This window comes from Stenella coeruleoalba, assembly GCF_951394435.1.
Source record: "Stenella coeruleoalba genome assembly, chromosome: 19".
In the NCBI taxonomy this organism is placed as follows: domain Eukaryota; kingdom Metazoa; phylum Chordata; class Mammalia; order Artiodactyla; family Delphinidae; genus Stenella; species Stenella coeruleoalba.
The window spans coordinates 35,552,416-35,572,190 of NC_137165.1; the positions used below are offsets into that span (position 1 = coordinate 35,552,416).

General features: G+C 43.5%; 2 protein-coding genes across 2 annotated transcripts in view; one reads left to right on the forward strand and one right to left on the reverse strand.

The window, feature by feature from the left end:
- Positions 1 to 19,775, reverse strand: part of LOC307177717 (C-C motif chemokine 4) — a 101,235-nt gene that overhangs the window by 10,897 nt on the left and 70,563 nt on the right. The gene's annotated exons all lie outside the window — the stretch shown is intronic.
- LOC307177285 (C-C motif chemokine 3-like) lies at positions 1,544 to 2,884 on the forward strand (the record flags this gene model as incomplete). Its single annotated transcript, XM_079904334.1, has 3 exons — positions 1,544 to 1,619; positions 2,273 to 2,387; positions 2,794 to 2,884. 3 exons carry the CDS (start codon positions 1,544 to 1,546, stop codon positions 2,882 to 2,884), a joined length of 282 nt encoding a protein of 93 aa, XP_079760460.1.

Here is a 19,775-nt window from a genome sequence, read left to right on the forward strand (position 1 = left end):
ATGCCCACTAATTCTGTAACAATAAAGGATGGAAAAGAAAATATATACATCTGGCTAAGAAAGTAGACTCTTTCACACCACTGAAATTATGAGTTGAAAAGAATAGGAAAGGAACACTGCTCCGAATTTGGCATTACTTATGTAAATATCTTACAGGTTCCTCAAAATAGTTCAGAGAAATGGAAATCAAGACTTCATTTTAGCAAAGACCATTCGAAAGAAACCTTAGTATATTTATCCAAAAATTCTTTCAAATTAAACATCTGCCAACAACCTACCTTCCAACTGGTGGTGTTGGAAATGTTTTAAGACAGAATGTGTTCATAAATCTGTGGGCTGACCAGGAAGGTAATACATTCTTACTCCAAAAAAAAAAAAGAGAAAATTCCAGAAAAAAAGGAAAACAAAATCGCCCATTCATCCGTCACACAGCGTTAAGTACTAATGATGCTTTGGGCATTTATTGCCAATGTTTTTTATTTTTTCCATGCCTAGACCATATATCTCTGTGTGTGTATACACACACACAATTTATGGTTACAATATTTATCGTATATGTGTATATACACATATACACGTATATATTTGTATAATTCTTCATCTTATTCAGTTGGTATAATTTTTATCTTACTTTTTGACAACTGATGTTACGATTATATTTATGCTACTTCATTTAGTTTAAGGGCCTAATAACAAACATTCCAGTGGATATATCATAACTGAGTTTATCATTCCCTGATAGAGGAAAATTTAGGTTTCCTTATTTAGAGTTATAAATGTGGCTGGGTCAGCACCTTCCTGCCTGAAGATGCCTCCACATTTGGGCCTGTTTCTTTAGAACTCTTTCCTAGAAATGCGATCTCTAGGTTAGTGGGTATAAATATGTTTAGGCTTCTGACATATTAACACCCGCATCTAATGTCTCTTTATGATTTTCAACTAGTGTTTAACCCAGTGCCCCTGGTCACTCGGTGACTGATGACTGGACACATGACGGAAACATGACCTCATGCTTCCTAGTCCCCTAGCGTGGATTCCTTGATTCAGTCCCTTGCATCCAAGGGAAGCTTGTGCCACCCTCCAGGGCAGTATCACACCTGCCCTATCCTTGTGGTTAGAGCAGCTGGGGAAACGCAGCAGTTTCAGCTCTGTGGAAAGGTCAGAGCTGGAGAAGTCATGAGGGGAAGGGACCGGCTGAGAATAGCCCTGGGTGGACACACACCCCTCTGCCGCCGCTCACAGGGGAAACCATTTCCTCACATGAAACCAGAACAAGTCATGTGTTGCGGGCTGAGACTCGTAGCTGGCAGCTGCTATTCTTGGATATCCTGAGCCCCTGTGGTTGCCACGGACCCTGAGTTATGAAACCATGTGAAAGCATCACGACGCTTAAAAATTTCCTTCCTCACTCCCAGATTCCACTTCCCCATCCATCAGGGCTGCCTATAAAGAGCTGGGGAGATGGCCTCTCACTAAAGAAGGACGCAGGCAGCAGCGAGCACCCAGTCCCACACTCAAGGCCACACTCTGTCTGTTCAGCATCATGGAGGTGCCCGCTGCTGCCCTCGCCGTCCTCCTCTGCCCCATGGCCCTCTGCGGCCAGGTCTTCTCGGCACCATGTGAGTCTGTGCAGTAGTTGCAGGGGTCCCCACACCAAACTTTACTTGGCCTTGAGAGCCCCCAAGAGAAAATAAAGATCTTCTTAAAGGGTTATGAAACATTTTGGCCTTTCTCTTCAAGATTTTAATTTTTATCTTTATAAAGGGGTCCTCAGATCTGGAGCCAGGGTTGGGGAGTTACAGTCCCATTTTACAGATGGTAAAACGGGGACCTAAACAAAAGAGTTGGCAAGAGGCAGAATCCAAATCTGGTTACCGCCCCATGGTGTCAGTCTTCCAGTAACTCACGCTAAGTCCCCCCAAGAGTTTGTCCCTTGGATGTCTCATGAGAGCTGTCCAAGGTTTTTCTTTTGCTGGGGTGTGACTTCTTGAACCAGAAACAATTTCCTGAAGGGAGATGTGATAAGAACAGTCTGTTTGGATGTCTGGAGCACACAGAGAAAGAGAGAGCCCACAGTGAAGAGTCAAAAATAAAGAAGGATGCAGACAGAAACAAGGACAGAGACAGGGATATTTCTAGGGAAAAATGCCCAGCGCCTTCCAGTGACCTGTCTCCCAGTCTGTGCCCTAAGCCAGGCTGTCTCTCTCCTTCCGAGTCTTCCTCATCCTGTTCTGAACTATGACTCAGCCTCATTCTGTCCCTTCCTCCACAGTTGAGGTTGACACCCTAACGGCCTGCTGCTTCTCCTATACTGCCTGGCAGCTTCCTCGCGAATTCGTAGCTGACTGTTTTGAGACCAGCAGCCAGTGCTCCAAGCCCGGTGTCATGTGAGTGCCAGTCTTCCCACCCACCTCTGGGGAGATGGGATGTTGGATGGGAGTCAGCACCCAAGGGCACAGACAGGCCAGGGGCGCCATCCTGGCAAGCCCAGCCCTCCGGGGCCTATCAAGTATACAGGACCCAGGTCTCTGAGCTGTGACCTGACCCGGCCAGGCTTGCAGAGTCAGGGGGTGCTAGGCCAGCCCAGAGGGAGGGAGGGGAAGAAGGAGGCTGCATCCTCTGAGGGGCCCCCTGAGTCAGGGAGAGCGTCTCTCTGGACTGAGGTAGGCAGAGGGTCCCCGAGGGAGTGGCAGGGCCTGGGCCTCCCAGGAGAGAGGGGTGGAGGGGCCACAGGGAGCCCAGGATCCCCCTGCTGGATTCCTCAGTGTGTAATTCTTTTGTCCTTCTCCAAAGCTTCCAAACCAAAAGAGGCCGGCAGCTCTGTGCCAACCCCAGTGAGGACTGGGTCCAGGAATACATCACTGACCTGGAGCTGAGTGCCTGAGTGGCCTGGAAGTTTTGAGGAACCCAGTGACCTCAGTGGCCCGACTGGGCAGCAGGGGTCTGAGCCTTGGAAACACCCCTGTCACCTCCACAGCTACCTCTCCTGTGTGCTGCTTGTTTCCAAACAGCAACACTCCGGGACTCGATCCTAACTTAGATTGCAACTTATTTATATACAATATTAATATTTAATTTTTGTAATTTAATTGCAGTGTCCCACTGTGTCTGGGACTGTATGCTCCAAGAGGTCCCAAGACGCCTTTTCACAGACCTTCCCCTCCCCATTCACTTGCACTCTGCTGACAATTGACTGTCGGCAGCTTGTTCTACGCAGAGATGGTGCCAATGCCACCAGACTGACAATCGTGTATTGGATGTTTCCGTTCAGTGCTGTGTTCAGCAAAGCGAAATAATACAGATGCTCTTTTGAAAAGTAAACTGGCATTGAGTTTGGTTTTGTTTATCTGGCAAATCAGAATCACTGGTTGACTTTCTCCGAAAGACAAATATCATGATATTGCTTATATGTGGAATCTAGAAAAATGGTACAAGTGAACCTATTTACAAAACAGAAATTGAGTCACAGATATAGAAAACAAACTTATGGTTACCAACGGGGAAGAGGGGGATAAATTGGGAGATTGAGATTGACATATACACACTACTATATATAAAAGATAACCAATAAGAACCTACTGTATAGCACAGGGAACTCTATCTGGTGCTCTGTAATGTCCTATATGGGAATGGAGTCTAGAAGAGAGTGGATATGTGTATACGTATGGCTGATTCACTTTGCCATACAGCAGAAACTAACACAACATTATAAATCAACTATACTCCAATAAAAAAATTAATTAACAAAAAGAATCACAGGTTGAAAGGGATAGTAGGTTAAAGAATAGGAAGATGGGAAATGGAGGAAAATTGCGAGAGATGGAAGGGGGCTACCACAGAGCTACTCTGCTTGTGAATGAAAAATGTTGCCTGCTGTATCAGTAAACAAAGAATGTTGCAGCCATCAAGCCATCACCTTACAGCCGCCCCCCCTCTGGAGGTACGCCCTGAGGGAATTCAGGATAGAAACAAGTTGCCCACCATCTAGCAGTCAGCTGCTGCCGCCACCCTCAATGGTGCATCCTGAGGAAACTCAGGATGAGAAAACACAAGATACTGGCCCCAGATAGCTGAGGTTCATATCAAAAGAATGATTTCAGTGAGCCCAGTCTCCTGCATCTTCCCATACATACAAAAGCACTAAATTCCTTAACCTGAGACAGCTGGTTTTCTTTAATTAACAGTAATCTTTTGATGTTCCGACTACCTGGTCTTTGTTGCAAAAACTCCTATATATCCCGGCTCCCCTCTTGCCTCTTCAGAGCAGTCCCTCAGAGTTATCTGAGGTGCTGTGTCCTGGGCTTAAGTGCTCAGTTTTGTCTATCAATAAAACTTAACTCTTAACTTTTAGGTTGTGCATTTTTTTCAGTCAACACTCGGGAGCCACATTTCCAGAACATTTAAATTACGACTATTTTATGAATCAAATCATAATGTACATGAATGGATACCATTAAGAAGAGTATTCATAATACATATTTACGATAAATCAAACTTTCTGAATAACAGTTACTAACATATTAGAGACTTACTCCAGGCTGAGTGCTTTTTCTGCCGTGTTCATTTGCTCCTCACAATGACCTAGTATAGTTTAAGTACTATTAATATTTTCATTTGACAGAAGAGTAAACTGGGGCTGGGGCTCAGAGAGGTTAAGCAAATTGGCCAAGATCACACAGCAAGTAAGCGGCACAACTGAGTTCCAAAACTAGATTTTGATGTAACTACAGACTTTGCTCTTAACCAGTAACCAAGTTATTTCCCAAAATGTAATCCACCTGTACTCAAATTACAAGCAATGATTGTTTAATCCACTCACGTCAGAATTTTTAGGTGTGGACCTGGGAATTGATATTTCTACCAAGCTTCAGGTGTTCCACATGCATGTTAACAGCTGAGAACCACTGAAATAGTCAATAGAATTCACTGCTCTTTTCCAAATGCAGTGCACATCTGCATATGGTAACAGGTATATTGTACATTATTTTGCTAGAATCCATGCTCCACAAAATACATGGCTAATGTTAGAGAAGGAAAAGATAACCAGCCTGCATGTGGAGCAGGATTCTGTTTATAGGGTTACTGTGACAACTCAGTTATTTAATAGATAGGTTGCCTGAGTTATAACTATAAGAAATGTACACTGAGCTCGGGTCCTTCCGGCAGAAGGAGGAGAAATGCTAAAGACTTGTGTGAAAACCAAACATGTATTAATTTTTATGACCCACAATTGTTTCATGTTGTTTAAAATAATCTAATTTTTGTACCCCAAATTAGTTTAGAATTGTAGTGATGAAACTTTTAGACTACAATTCAACACTACTGCTAAGCAAACATTAAAATGCACACATTATTGGACCAAGATACCGTTTGCCCTGATTCCATTTCTAGGCATCTGTTTTGTAGCAACACTGCCAGAGGACAGGACTATATATAGACACAAAGATATTCTTTTTTTTTTTTTTTTTTTGTGGTACGCCGGCCTCTCACTGTTGTGGCCTCTCCCGTTGCGGAGCACAGGCTCTGGACGCGCAGGCTCAGCGGCCATGGCTCATGGGTCCAGCCGCTCCGCGGCATGTGGGATCTTCCCGGACCGGGGCATGAACCCGTGTCCCCTGCATCGGCAGGCGGACTCTCAACCACTGCGCCACCAGGGAAGCCCTCCTTTTTTTTTTTATTCATCTTTATTGGAGTATAATTGCTTTACAATGTTGTGTTAGTTTCTGCTGTATAACAAAGTGAATCAGCTATATGTATACATATATCCCATATCCCCTCCCTCTTGCCACTCCCTCCTACCCTCCCTATCCCACCCCTCTAGGTGGTCACAAAGCACTGAGCTGATCTCCCTGTGCTATGCAGCTGCTTCCCACTAGCTATCTATTTTAAGTTTGGTAGTGTATATATGTCAGTGCTACTCTCTCACTTTGTCCCAGCTTCCCCTTCCCCCTCCCCGTGTCTTCAAGTGCATTCTCTATGTCTTTGTCTTTATTCCTGTCCTGCCCATAGGTTCATCAGACACAAAGATATTCTTTGCAGCACGGTTTGTAAACAGCAAGCAAATGGGAACAACCATTTAAACCAGTAGAAGATTACATCAGAAGAGAATTGAGATGCCCACCAATGGACTATTCTGTGGTTAGTAAAAAGGATAACACACATCTATACCTATGGAAAGTGTCCATAATATTAGGTGCTAAAGGTATATCTGTTCACATCTAGTATATGCATATATACTCTACAAATATGCTACAGAACTATATGTATCGAATGACACTATTTTTGCTTTTATTTTAAAAAACCATATATACATATATATTTACAAAGGCACATATTTGGAAAGATACATATCAAATAGCTAACTATGGTTTCTTAGAGGAAATGGGATTTTTATTCTTTTTTCTTTAAAGGAATGGGGACTCTTCCTTTTTATTTTCTGTACTTTTTATTTGATTTAGTTTTCAATGAGCATGTATTGCTCACCTCTCCAGTCTCATCTTACCCACCCTTCGACAGGTGATATTCCATCCATCAAAACTACTTTCTGGTTGAGATTCTGAGTTGACACAAAGAAAAGAGAGCTCAGCTTAGCTCACAGTCTTGATGCCATAATGGCTTTTATATATATATAAAAGGAGGACAATATATATATTGTCCTCGTTATATAACGAGGACAATACAAGGAGCAAGTCCTTTCGCCCAAGGCTTTCATATCACCCGCACACGCGCACACACGCACACACACACACACAGAGCTCCTCCTAGAAAACATTTTATAATCCCCTTCCTTTACGGGAGCCCCATTCCCCTAACACCATTACCACCCACACCATGACAAGTGCGAAGATTCTATCAGGAGAATGAGAGGAACAAACTTTGTCCCCAAAGAAGCAGTGAGGCTGTCATCACTTCTTCTCTATTGGCTTCCAGCATCTAGGGACAAACGAAATCTGCTCGTTTATGCTGCACTGCTTCTCAAGGTCCAGCAGCCCAAAGGCTAATGAAAGCTAACCCGTGCCCGATCACTCAACACAAGTGTTGTGAACAAAAAGTGTAAATAGAATAAAGACCCCTGTGAGGGAGCGGGGAGCGTGGGAATTGCACTACTAACCAATGTAGAGGGCATTTGAGTCCGAGACTTGACTGAAGTGCTTAGTCAGCCTCTCGGGTTGACCTCCCTGGGGGTTGACCTCCCTGGGGGTTGATCTCCCTGGGGACTGTCCTCTGTGGACACACATGTGTGCCAGCGAGGAGCCCTTTTCGGGAGCTGCCAACTTCTTACCCACGTGAGTTAGGAGCCTGGAGTTTGCCTTAGGTGTTGGGTAGCTAACTTCGGCTGTGCTGCGCTGCATGCGGGATCTTAGTTCCCCCACCAGGGATCGAACCCGTGCCCCTTGCATGGGGAGAGCAGAGTCCTAACCACTGGACCGCCAGGGAAGTCCCGCAAATAATGCCCATCTAATGACAGCAGGCTTCTGATCTATTCCATGAGGTCAGTAACCCAAAAGGGAGAGCTTGCCTGGTCATATACCTTGCATTTTACCTGGTGTTGGGAATGTGTTTCCTAGCATGGGCCTCAATACTACAGTCACCCCTACACCCCCACCTCTAGCCACGTGGCGGGAGAGCGCTGCCTCCATTCCGGCCCCCGCAGAGATGGAGCAACATGCAAAAGTGATGAATATTTGATGCCCAAAGCCACGCCTTCCCTGCGCCTTTACAAGGAGCTGACTGTCCACTTCAAATAAGGAAGACAAATATTTCACAGGAGAGGGTGGAGAGAGGGACTTAGGACCCATAGTCAGAGCTCAGGATTCTCTCCTGTTAAGTCTCTCACCTCCCTGCCTCTATTCACATTAACTTTAGACTGAAGTCGAAATATCTGCACTTACAGCCCTTCGAGACTCCAGATTACCGACAACAGTTGACAGACTGGAAAGGCCTTTCTTAGCAAAGCTGAATTGTTTCCCTTTTTTGATGTCAGATAAGCCCATTTCAAAGCAGCCTGAGCTCTTTCTTAAAGAATTTTACTTAAAGGAAAAAAAAAAAAAGAGTTTTACTGAGATGCAGTAGACCACAGGTCAACCAGCACCAGCAGTACCATGTGAGAGCGGTTCTCAAAAGGTCCTGCCCAGACCACAGCAGGAGCATCTGGGAACCATTAGAAATGCAAGTTCTAAGCAAACACCCCCCCCACCCCCGCCCCGGGCTTCCCCCTTTAGGGGGTGGTGCCCAGCAATCTGTGTCTAACAAGACTCCAGGTGATTCCCAGACACACCAAACCACTTCCACTTAACAAAGTCCTCACCAAACGCCCTGCTTTTTCAGTTCAGCTAATCCCATGCTTCAGTCACGAGCTGTTACTTTTAACAGACTCTGTATCTCTGCACAGATACAGAACTCTGTATTTCTCAGGGTATTAGTAGTTGCAAGAAGGAAAACAAACAAGCAAACCTACCTCAAAGAGACTGGAATAAATGAACCCTGTGGTTCCAAGATCAAAGGGTACAGGGAGGCTCTGGCTCCAGGAAAGGCTGGACGCAGCAGCCCCGTGATGCCCTGCAGGTCCCGTTTTCTCTTTCTGACCTCCCTTCCATGTACGAGTCCCAGGATAGCTGCCGGTACCTTCCAGTGTCACATGAATTCTTGTTCATTTTCTTCAGGGAAGAGAGACGCTGTGTCTCCCTTGGAAAAAAAAATCACTAGGTTCTTTCAGATTTGACTGACAGGTCAGAAATCCAATTCCTAACCAATCACTGTGGCTAAGGGGATGGGTTTCATTCATTTGCTTAAGCTAATCAAGGCACATACCTGCATCATGGTTGGATGAATTTCACATAAATCTGAGAATTATGAGCAAGAATCGCTTCCCAAAGGAACCGTGGGTTTCTGGTATCAAGAAGGATGTAGAGTAGGTGCTGGTCAGGAAAAACATGTTCTCACTATGTGTTTGTTTTTCCTATAGATTTTTTCCTTGAGTTAACAACACTAACACTTTGGGTGTGATAAATATGTCTTCTCCTTTGCTCTCTAGATTAGAAACTTTTAGTCTTCTCCGTTCCTGAATGACTTTACTTTTAAGAAAATGCTGATTTGTATATTTCCTGTTGCCCTATAAATGACTATTGCCCAAATCTGAGGCAAAAGAGACATTAAGCTCTTCATAGTGGCAAAAGTCACCACCAGAAAATAGGGCTACATGTTCATCCCAGGACACACTAAGTGGGGTAGAACTGGTCCTGCCACAAACACCACCCACCCTGCTTCATAAAAGCAGAAGACGGGGGAAAGAGGAAAATGAGAGAACTCTCAGAATAATGAATCATCATTACTGAAATTGCCCATATTGAGGAAGAGAGGAGAATCCTTTACTATTAGACAGACTAAGGGGTAGATGGCAGGGGACACATCATACCTGCTGCTTCTGTTCCCCCTCTTTCCTGGGAACAGCATCCACAAAAAAATATTATATAGAATTGACCACATCCCCAGACATGGGGTAGGTCCTGATTAAAATAAGCCTATTTGCATCTTGGGTTTTTTTTTTTTTAACTTATCATTAGAACTTAAGCATTTCCCATGTCATTGTATTGTTTGTAAAGGCTCCCTAAGAGCCAACCAAGTGAAGATACCCTAATTTTCTTTGCCATTTCCATATTGTAGACGATTTAAATTGGGTCCAATTTTAAATTGTTATGAATATGCTGGGGACCAAATACTCTTATGCATAAACTTTCTTCCATATTTGAATATATTTATATAGGAAATAGATTCCTAGACACGGATTATCTTGGTCAAAGGCTAAGATCATTTTAAGGTTCCTTACATGTAAGGTTCCTAACATGTCTTTTTTTTTTTTTTTTTGGCTGCATTCGGTCTTTGTTGCTGCGCGCGGGCTTTCTCTAGTTGCATCGAGTGGGGGCTACTCTTTGTTGCAGTGCGCACACTTCTCACCGAGGTAGCTTCTCTTTGTTGTGGAGCACGGACTCTAGGTGCATGGGCTTCAGTAGTTGTGGCGCACGGACTTAGTTGCTCTGTGGCATGTGGGATCTTCCCAGACCAGGGCTCGAACCTGTGTCCTCTGCATTGGCAGGTGGGTTCTTAACCACTGTGCCACCAGGGAAGTCCACCTAACATGTCTTTATCCTCTTTGCTTTGTGTTTATTGAGAGCCCTGATGAACCTCTCTTGAATGAGTGAGTGTCTGAAAAGCAGCCTGCCCTCTCATCACTCCTGAAGCCCAGGCTTTGATAATACAACTCTGTCTACTTGGGTGTGGTTTAAATTGGGTTGTGCTGCTCAGGACTCATGGCATCATTGCAAATGCCACATCTATGCAGTTAGAACAGCTGTGGAATAACAAGTTTCTGCTGGGGGAAATTATGACTATAGGGCTCTACAGAGAAAGAACCAACTAAGTGTGGTCCCACAATGACACATCTCATCTCCTCTCGCCGTGGAAACCACTTCCCCATAAACAGCCCCAGTTAAGTGAGCACTTGAACTATTCTTGCAAATACCCTGAGCCTTGTGGTTACCCAAGACCCCTCTTGCATATACAAGTCAACAAGGCACAATTGGGCTTAAAAACTTCCTCTCTCATCACCCCGAGTTTCTATCTCCCAATAGTCCACCACTTAGGTCTTAAGAGTAGGGGACATTAACACACCATTGTAAAGCAATTATACTCCAATAAAGATGTTTAAAAAAAAAAAGAGTAGGGGATGTTGCTTAGACCCCAGAAGGAGGCTGGCAACAGTGAGTTGTTCTGGCCCACACTCTTGAGCCCTTACTGCCCTCCTCACCAGGGCTCTCTGCTCCCAGCCCTCCTCTCACAAGTGTCCTCCTGCTGACATTTGCTGTTGTCCCCCCACTTTCTGGCTCAGATCAGACCACATGTACGGAGGTACCAAGTGAAATACAGGACTTCCCAAGGGGTTTTCAAAAATGCCCTGGGCTATCTGTTCAGGGGGGCTTCTCTTTCCAAAGGAGTTCTAGCTTTCTATTCTATGTACCCAGAAGGAAGGGTGGGGGCTTGTCCTATAGTGGGAGTGGGAAAATTGGGTGGGTTTTCAATAGGAGGCAGAATCCAGCTTCAGGTGGTTCCCAGTGATCAGCTAAGTAACCTCAGTGCCACCTTATAGGTGATTTACAGAGATAGTCTCTTGCTGGAAAAAATCTCTTCTTAGACCAGGAAAAATCTCTTCTTAGAACAGATTAAGGTTCCCAAATGGAATTGGAACAAGAGACAGACTGTTCAATTAGCTGCATTCTCTGCAGAAGGAGATGGAGACTAAACCTAAGATTAGAGCAAATAAGCGATAGAGGAAGTGGTCCAAGATGGTGATTTAGGGAGATCCCAAACTCACCTCCTCCCACAGACATGCTGTATCTGTAGCTACGTACCGAACAATTTCCTCTGCAGAAGACCTGAAAACTACCTGAGCAGCTACTTCACATCAGCAAACAGAAAAGAGCGACAGTGGATAGCAGGGCAAGATGGCGGAATGGAAAGACCCTGAGCTCACCTTCTCTCACAGGCACACCAAAATTACAACTACTTACAGAGCACCTATCAATGAAAAAGACAAGAACCTACCAAACTAGATGTTCTATTACTAAAGATATAGAGAAAGAACCACAACAAGACAGGAGCAGAGGATTCACCGTACAGTCAAGACCCATACACCCAGGTGGGCAACCCACAAACAGGAGAATAATTACAATTACAGAGGTTCTCCCCAAGGAGTGAGGGGTCTGAGCCCCACATTGAGCTCCCCAGGCCAGGAGTCCTGGGCCAGGAAGACGAGCTCCTAGAACATTTGTCTTTGAAGGCCAGCTTTTGGGAGTCCCAGAGGGCCGTGGGAAATAAAGATTCCACTCTTAAAGGGTGCACACAAAAATCTCACATGCTCCAGGACCCAGGATAGAAGGAGCCTGGGTCAGACGTACCTGCTGATCTTGGAGAGCCTCCCAGAGAGGCGGGAGGCAACTGCAGGTCACCCCGGGGACACAGACACCAGCAGCAGCCATTTTGGGGAGCTCATTCTACCATGTGAACACTGGTGCTGGCAGGTGCCATGCTGGAATCCTCCCTCTAGCTTATTAGCCTCAGATCCAGCCCCATCCATGCCCACCAGCCCATAGACACCAGTCCTGGGACACCTCAGGCCAAGCTACTAACTGGGCAGGGACACAGCCCCACCCACCACCAGATAGGCTGCCTTAAGACCCGCTGAGCCCACGGCCTCCCCTGAACACAGCCTTATACACCAGAGGGCCCAGGACCAAGCCCCACACACCAGTGAGCAGGCACTAGATCTGGGACCCCCAGAGCCCTATAGCCAGAGACCCCAGGACCCAGGTCCACCCACCAGAGGGCAGACACCAGCCTCAGAATGTCCAGCTCCTCCCACCAGCAAGCCTGCTCTAGATTCAAAATCAGTCTCACCCACCAGTGTGTTAACATGAGCCCCAGGAAAACCTTGCCCAATACCTGTGGACCCAGCCTACTCACCAGCAGGCCAGCACCAGCCCTCAGACCAGCTGGGCCCTGGCTCCACCCACCAGTGAGCCTACTCTAAACTCAGAACCAGCCTCACCCACCAGCGGGCAGGTACCAGGCCTAGGAAAACTGCAGCTCCATAGACTGCAGACCCAGCCCACCCACCAGCAGGCCAGCACCAGCCTGGGACTGACCAGACACAGGCTCTGCCCAACAGCATGCCAACACAAGCTTTGGGATACCCTAGACCCCACAGCCAGCTGTGTCAGAAATCATTCCCACCCACCAGCAGTCTGACACCAGCTCTGGGATCCCTGGGCCCTGCAGCCAGACCCCAGGATCCAACTCTGCCCAACTGTGGGCCAGCACGAGCCTCAGGACCTAGATTCAACCACTGGTGGGTGGGCACCAGTCCAGGGATCTCCTGTGCCCCAACTCCACCCACTAGTGAGCCAGCATTAGCACCAGGGTCCCCCCAGCGTTCTGCAGCCAGCCTGACCCTTGACCCTACCCTCTGACCCGGCCCCCCCAAGGAGTGGCTGGTGGCCTCCACACAAGGGAGGGCCTGGCAACCAAACAGACCAGGAGCCAGCCAAGCCTACCAGACCACCCACAGTAGTCAGCCCACCACAACAGAAGGATCCAAGCAGCCCACATAGGGCACACCCCTAGAGGATACAGCTCTAGTAACCAGAGGGGAGTGCACTGCTGAGACTCACAGGACACCACTTCACATATAAAGACACACAGAATGAAAGAGAGGGGATGGAAAATGTTATTCCATGCAAATAGAAATCAAGAGAAAGCTGGGGGGACTCCCCTGGTGGCGCAGTGGTTAAGAACCCGCCTGCCAATGCAGGGGACACAGGTTCAAGCCCTGGTCCACGAAGATCCCACATGTTACGGAGCAACTAAGCCCATGAGCCACATCTACTGAGCCCATGCACCACAACTACTGAAGCCCATGCCTACAGCCCATGCTCTGCAACAAGAGAAGCCACCGCAATGAGAAGCCCATGCACCGCAATGAAGAGTAACCCCTGCTCGCCGCAACTAGAGAAAGCCCACGGGCAGCAACAAAGACCCAACACAGCCATAAATAAATAAATAAATAAGTATTTTTTAAAAAGAGAGAAAGCTGGGATAGCAATACTTATAGCAGACAAAATAGACTTTAAAACAAAGACTGTTACCAGAGACCAAGAAGGACATTACATGATGATCAAGAAATCAATCAAAGAATATATAAAAATTGTAAATATATATACACCCACATAGGAGTACCTATATACATAAAGCAAATATTAACAAACATAAAGAGAGAAACTGACAGTAACACAATAATAGTAAGGGACTTTAACTCCCACTTACATCAATGGACAGATCATCCAGACAGAATATCAACAAAGAAACACTGGCCATAAATGACACATTAAACCTAATAGATATATATAGTACATTCCATCCAAAGGCATCAGAGTACACATTCTTTTCAAGTGCACATGGAACATTCTCCAGGATAGATCATATGCTATACCACAAAACAAGCCTCAGTAAATTTAAGAAAACTGAAATCGTATCAAGCATCTTTTCCAACCACAGTGCTATGAGACTAGAAATCAACTACAAGAAAAAAACTGCAAAAAACACAAACAAGTGGAGGCTAAAGAACATGTTAATAAACAACTAATGGCTCACTGAAGAAATCAATGAAGTAATCAAAAAATACCTGAAAACAAATGAAAACCAAAAGCCAATGATCCAAAATCTATGGGATGCAGCAAAAGTAGTTCTAAGAGGAAAGTTTATAGCAATACAAGTTTACCTCAGGAGACAAAAAATATCTCAAATAAACAACCTAACCTTATACCTAAAGGAACTAGAAAAAGAAGAACAAACAAAACCTAAAGTTAGTAGAAGGAAAGAAATCATAAAGATCAGAACAGAAATAAATGGAATAGAGACTAAGAAAACAATAAAAATGATCAATGAAACTAAGACCTGATTCTTTGAAAAGATAAACAAAATTGACAATTTTTTAGACAGACTCATCAAAAAAAAGGGCTCAAATTAATAAAATCAGAAATGAAAAAAGAGAATTATAACTGACATCACAGAATTAGAAAGGATCATAAGAGATTACTACAAACAATTAGATGCCAAATAAAATGGACAACCTGGAAGAAATGAACAAATTCCTAGAAATCTACAATTTCCCAAGACTAAACCAGGAAGAAATAGAAACTATGAACAGATCAATTACTGGTAATGAAATTGAATTGGTAACAAAATAAATTCCCAATAAACAAAAGTCCAGGACCAGATGGCTTCACAGGTGAATTCTACCAAACATTTAGAGAAGAGTTAACATCTATCCTTCTCAAACTATTCCAAAAATTGCAGAGGAAGAGATGCTTCTGAACTCATTCTATGAGACCAGCATCACCCTGATACTAAAAGCAGACAAAGATATCACAGAGAAAGAAAATTACAGGCCAGTATCACTGATGAACACAGATGTAAGAATCCTCAACAAAATATTAGCAAACCAAATCCAACAATACATTAAAAGGGCGATACACTATGATCAAGATGGATTTATCCCAGGGATGCAAGAGTGGTTCAATATTTGCAAATTAATCAAAGTGAATCAACACCACATTAATAAACTGAAGAATAACAGATGACAAAATTAAACATCCATTTGTGATAAAACCTCTCCAAAAAGTGGGGATAGAGGGAACATACCTCAACATAATAAAGGCCATATATGACAAACCCCCAGCTAACATCATACTCAATGGTGAAAAGCTGAAAGCATTTCTTCTAAGGTCAGGAACAAGACTAGGATGCCCACTCTCCCCACTTTTATTCAACATAGTATTGGGAGTCCTAGCCACAGCAATCAGACAAGAAAAATAAATAAAAGGAATCCAAATTGGAAAGGAAGAAGTAAAACTATCACTATCTGCAGATGACATGATATTATACATTAAAAATCTCAGACACCATGAAAAAACTACTAGAGTTCATCAGGGAATTTGGTAAAGTTGCAGGATACAAAATTAATGTACAGAAATCTGTTGCATTTCTATACAGTAATAATAAACTGTCAGAAAGAGAAATTAGAGAAACAATTCCATTTACAATTGCATCAAAAAGAATAAAATACCTAGGAATAAACCTACCTAAGGAGGTAAAAGACCTGTATTCAGAAAACTATAAGACACTAATGAAAGAAACTGAAGAAGATACAAACAGATGGAAAGATACCATGTTCATGGATTGGAAGAATTAATATTGTTAAAATGACCATACTACCCAAGGCAATATACAGATTTAATGCAATCCCTATGAAAATACCAATGGCAATTTTAACAGAAATAGAACAAATAATTTTAAAATTTATATGGAAACCATAAAGTCCCCGAGTAGCCAAAGGAATCTTGAGAAAGAACAGAGCTGGAGGAATCACGCTCCCTGACTTCAGACTATACTACAATCTTACAATAATCAAAACAATATGATACTGGCCAAAAACAGACACAAAGATCAATGGAACAGAATAGAGAGCTCAGAAATAAACCGATACAATTATAGTCAATTAATCTGCAACAAAGGAGGCAAGAGTATACAATGGAGAAAGACGGTCTCTTCAATAAGTGGTGCTAGGGAAACTGGACAGCTACATGTAAAAGAATGAAATTAGAACATTTTCTCACACCATGTACAAAAATAAATTCAAAATGGATTAAAGACCTAAATGTAAGACTGGAAACCATAAAACTACTAGAAGAGAACATAAAACTACTAGAAGAGAACAAAGGCAGAACATTCCTTTACATAAATCATAGCAATATTTTTTTTGGATCTGTCTCCTAAGGCGAAAGAAACAAAAGCAAAAATAAACAAATGGGACCTGATTAAACTTAAAAGATTTTGCACAGCAAAGGAAACCATCAACAGAATGAAAAGACAACCCACTGAATGGGAGAAAATATTTGCAAATGATATGACTCATAAAGAGTTAATATCCAAAATATATAAATAGCCCATACAATTCAACAACAACAATGAAAAAACAAAAAACCCAATTTAAAAGTGGGCAGAAAGCCTGAAGATAACTTTTTCCAAAGAAGGCATCAGATGGCCAAAAGGAACGTAAAAAGATGCTCAACATTTTTAAAAAAATTTTTATTTATTTGTGGTTTTTTTGCGGTACGCGGGCTTCTCACTGTTGTGGCCTCTCCCATTGCAGAGCACAGGCTCCAGACGCGCAGGCCCAGCGGCCATGGCTTACGGGCCCAGCCGCTCCATGGCATGTGGGATCTTCCCAGACCGGGGCACGAACCCATGTCCCCTGCATCGGCAAGCAGACTCTCAACCACTGGGCCACCAGGGAAGCCCAATGCTCAACATTTTTTAATCAACAGGAATGCAAGTCAAAACCACAATGAGTTATCAGTTCACACTGGTCAGAATGGCTATCTTCAAAAACACTGCAAATAACAGATGTTGGCAAGGACGTGGAGAAAAGGAAACCCTTGTACACTGTTGGTGGGAATGTAAATTGATGCAGTCACTGTAGAAAATAGTATGGAGTTTCCTCAGAAAACAAAATTAGAACTACCATATGATCCAACAATTCCACTCTTGAGTGTATATCAGGAAAAAGAGAAAATACTAATTCGAAAAGATACATGCACCCCAATGTTCATAGCAGCATTATTTACAATTGCCAAGGTATGGAAGCAACCTAAGTGTCCATCAATAGATGAATGGATAAGAAGATGTGGTTTTATATATACAATGGAATATTACTCAGTCATTAAAAAAGAATGAAATTTTGCCACTTGCAACAACATGGATGAACTTGGAGGGCATTACACTTAGTGAAAAAAGTCAGAGAGAGAAAGACAAATACTGTATGTTATCACTTATATGTGGAATCTAAAAAATAAAACAAACTAGTGAATATTACAGAAAGGAAACAGACTCACAGATACAGAGAACTAACTAGTGGTTACCAGTGGAGAGAGGGAACAGAAGAGGGGCAAGATGGAGTAGAGGATTAAGAGGTACAAACTACTATATGTAAAGTAAATAAGCTACAAGGTATATACAGCACAGGAAATATAACCAATATTTATACTAACTACAAATGGAGTGAAATCTATAAAAATTTTGTATCACTATGTTGTACACCTGAAACTAATATTGTAAATATACCTCAGTTTTAAAAAAAATGTACCACGTGGGAGGAGGGTAGAAGAGTCTGAGCTGTGGTCTGGCCATTAACCCCACCCCCAGGGTGACCACCCACAGTCAGGAGGGAACTCACAAACCGGGAGCTTCTCCCTGAGGAGCAAAAGGTCTGTAACCCATCAACTTTTCAGGCACCCCAACTTTTAAGACCTGCAACTGAGAGGTGATCCCCCCCAAAGATCAGGCTTTGAAAACCAATGGGACTCGTGTCCACGAGATCCAAAGAGCTGTGGCAAACTGAGAAACACCTCTTAAGGGTCTCACGCTGCAGATTCACTCGCCCCAGGGCCCAGCGCAGAAGCAGCCATTGGAAAAGCATCAGACTTGAGGCCAAAAAGACGCATTTGCTCAACTTAAAGCACTGGCCTGAGGGGCCGGCCATTGGGATCATCTCCAGGATGGAGGTACGGTAGAACCATTTTTGCTCTCTCTCTCTGTGCTCTACTAAAGCCAGCAGTTATTGTTTTTTCTTTTTCTTTCTTCTCAGCATAAGGCATCTTTACCCTCCCACCAGTGGACACCATCTTTGTGCTCACCCCCTGCCACACTCCACAGCACTGGTATCTCCCGGAGACGGGCTTTTACACATTCCTGGTGACCATGTTTTTCCATCTGGTGTCCAGGCTTTGTGGCTGCTGCCAGGGGATGCCCTGCGAACCTCTGACTCTAGTGGCCACAGGGGTTTGCATTCTTGGGTCTCTCAAGACTGTAACAATCATGGAAAACAGGCTACCAGCCTCAGGGCACAGCACAAATAACAGGTTGAAACACACCCCAGCTCTCTGTAAAAGAAGCCTGTTTGCTTGTTCTTGTGCCTCAGCTTGAGGGCCAGGCTTCAGGTTCGTCACACATCTAGAGGCCACATATTCCTGAAAGTTAAAAACGAAAGGTGATTTTGGGACTTGTTTGGTGGTCCAGTGGTTAAAGACTCCGCACTTCCAATGCAGGGGGCATGGGTTTGATCCCTGGTCAGGGAACTAAGATCCCGCATGCCGCCCCACACGGCCGGAAAAAAAAAAAAATTCCAGACTGTTTTTGTAAACGAAGTCTTAGGGGAACACAGCCACGCCCATTCCATGATATACGGTCTGTGGCTGCTCCCACTATGGTGGCAGAGTTGAATAATTGCCACTGAGTCTGTATGCCTGCAAAGCCCCAAACATTTACTACCTGAGCCTTTATGGAAAAGTTTTCTGAGTCCTGGCCTAGATTATGTTTTTAAGCGTAAGAAAGTTAGATTAAGTCAGAGTCTCTGTTGTAAAATTCAGGAGGGAGAAATTCCACATGCTTATAAGAAATGCAAATGTATATTAATTTTTTGTTAAGCCCTACTTACTTTGTTTTGTTTTAAACTCTTTATTTTTTAGTATCACAAAGTGGAATTTTGATAGTCAGGGTTTTTGAAGAGTAATCACACAGTTTCTAGCAAATTTTTAAATGTACGACGCATTCTTCAATCTATCTTATTTTGAGGAATCTATTTTGAGAAACACTATCTAAAGACATAAAGGTATAGGCATACAGATGTTCTTTGCAGCCCTGTTTGTGAAAGCAATGAAAGAGAAACAAATTCATCAAAAATGGAATAGCTTAAAGCATCATAGTACAGCCACATAATAAATATGAAACCACTGAAAATGATGAAGTAGATATAAATGTACTGAGATGAAAACGTATCCATGACATTAATTTAAAGCTATGTATATAAAATATACCCTTCATATGTGTATCTGTAAATATACAAATATCTTTGTTATAACATAATTGTTTCAGAACTACATGTAATAATGCTTGCTTTGGTAAAAACTCTATATATTTACATAAACATAAGAAGGACATGTGATGTGATACCTCTCAACCTGTTAAATGTGATTTCCTCTGGGAAACACAATTTTTAAGAAATGGAGAGCTCCCCTTTTCATTTTCCACTCTTTGTCCTTTGATTTTCATACATATGAGTGTGTGAATTTTTTCATTTAAGAGACAAGACTTTTTAAGTTGGGGTC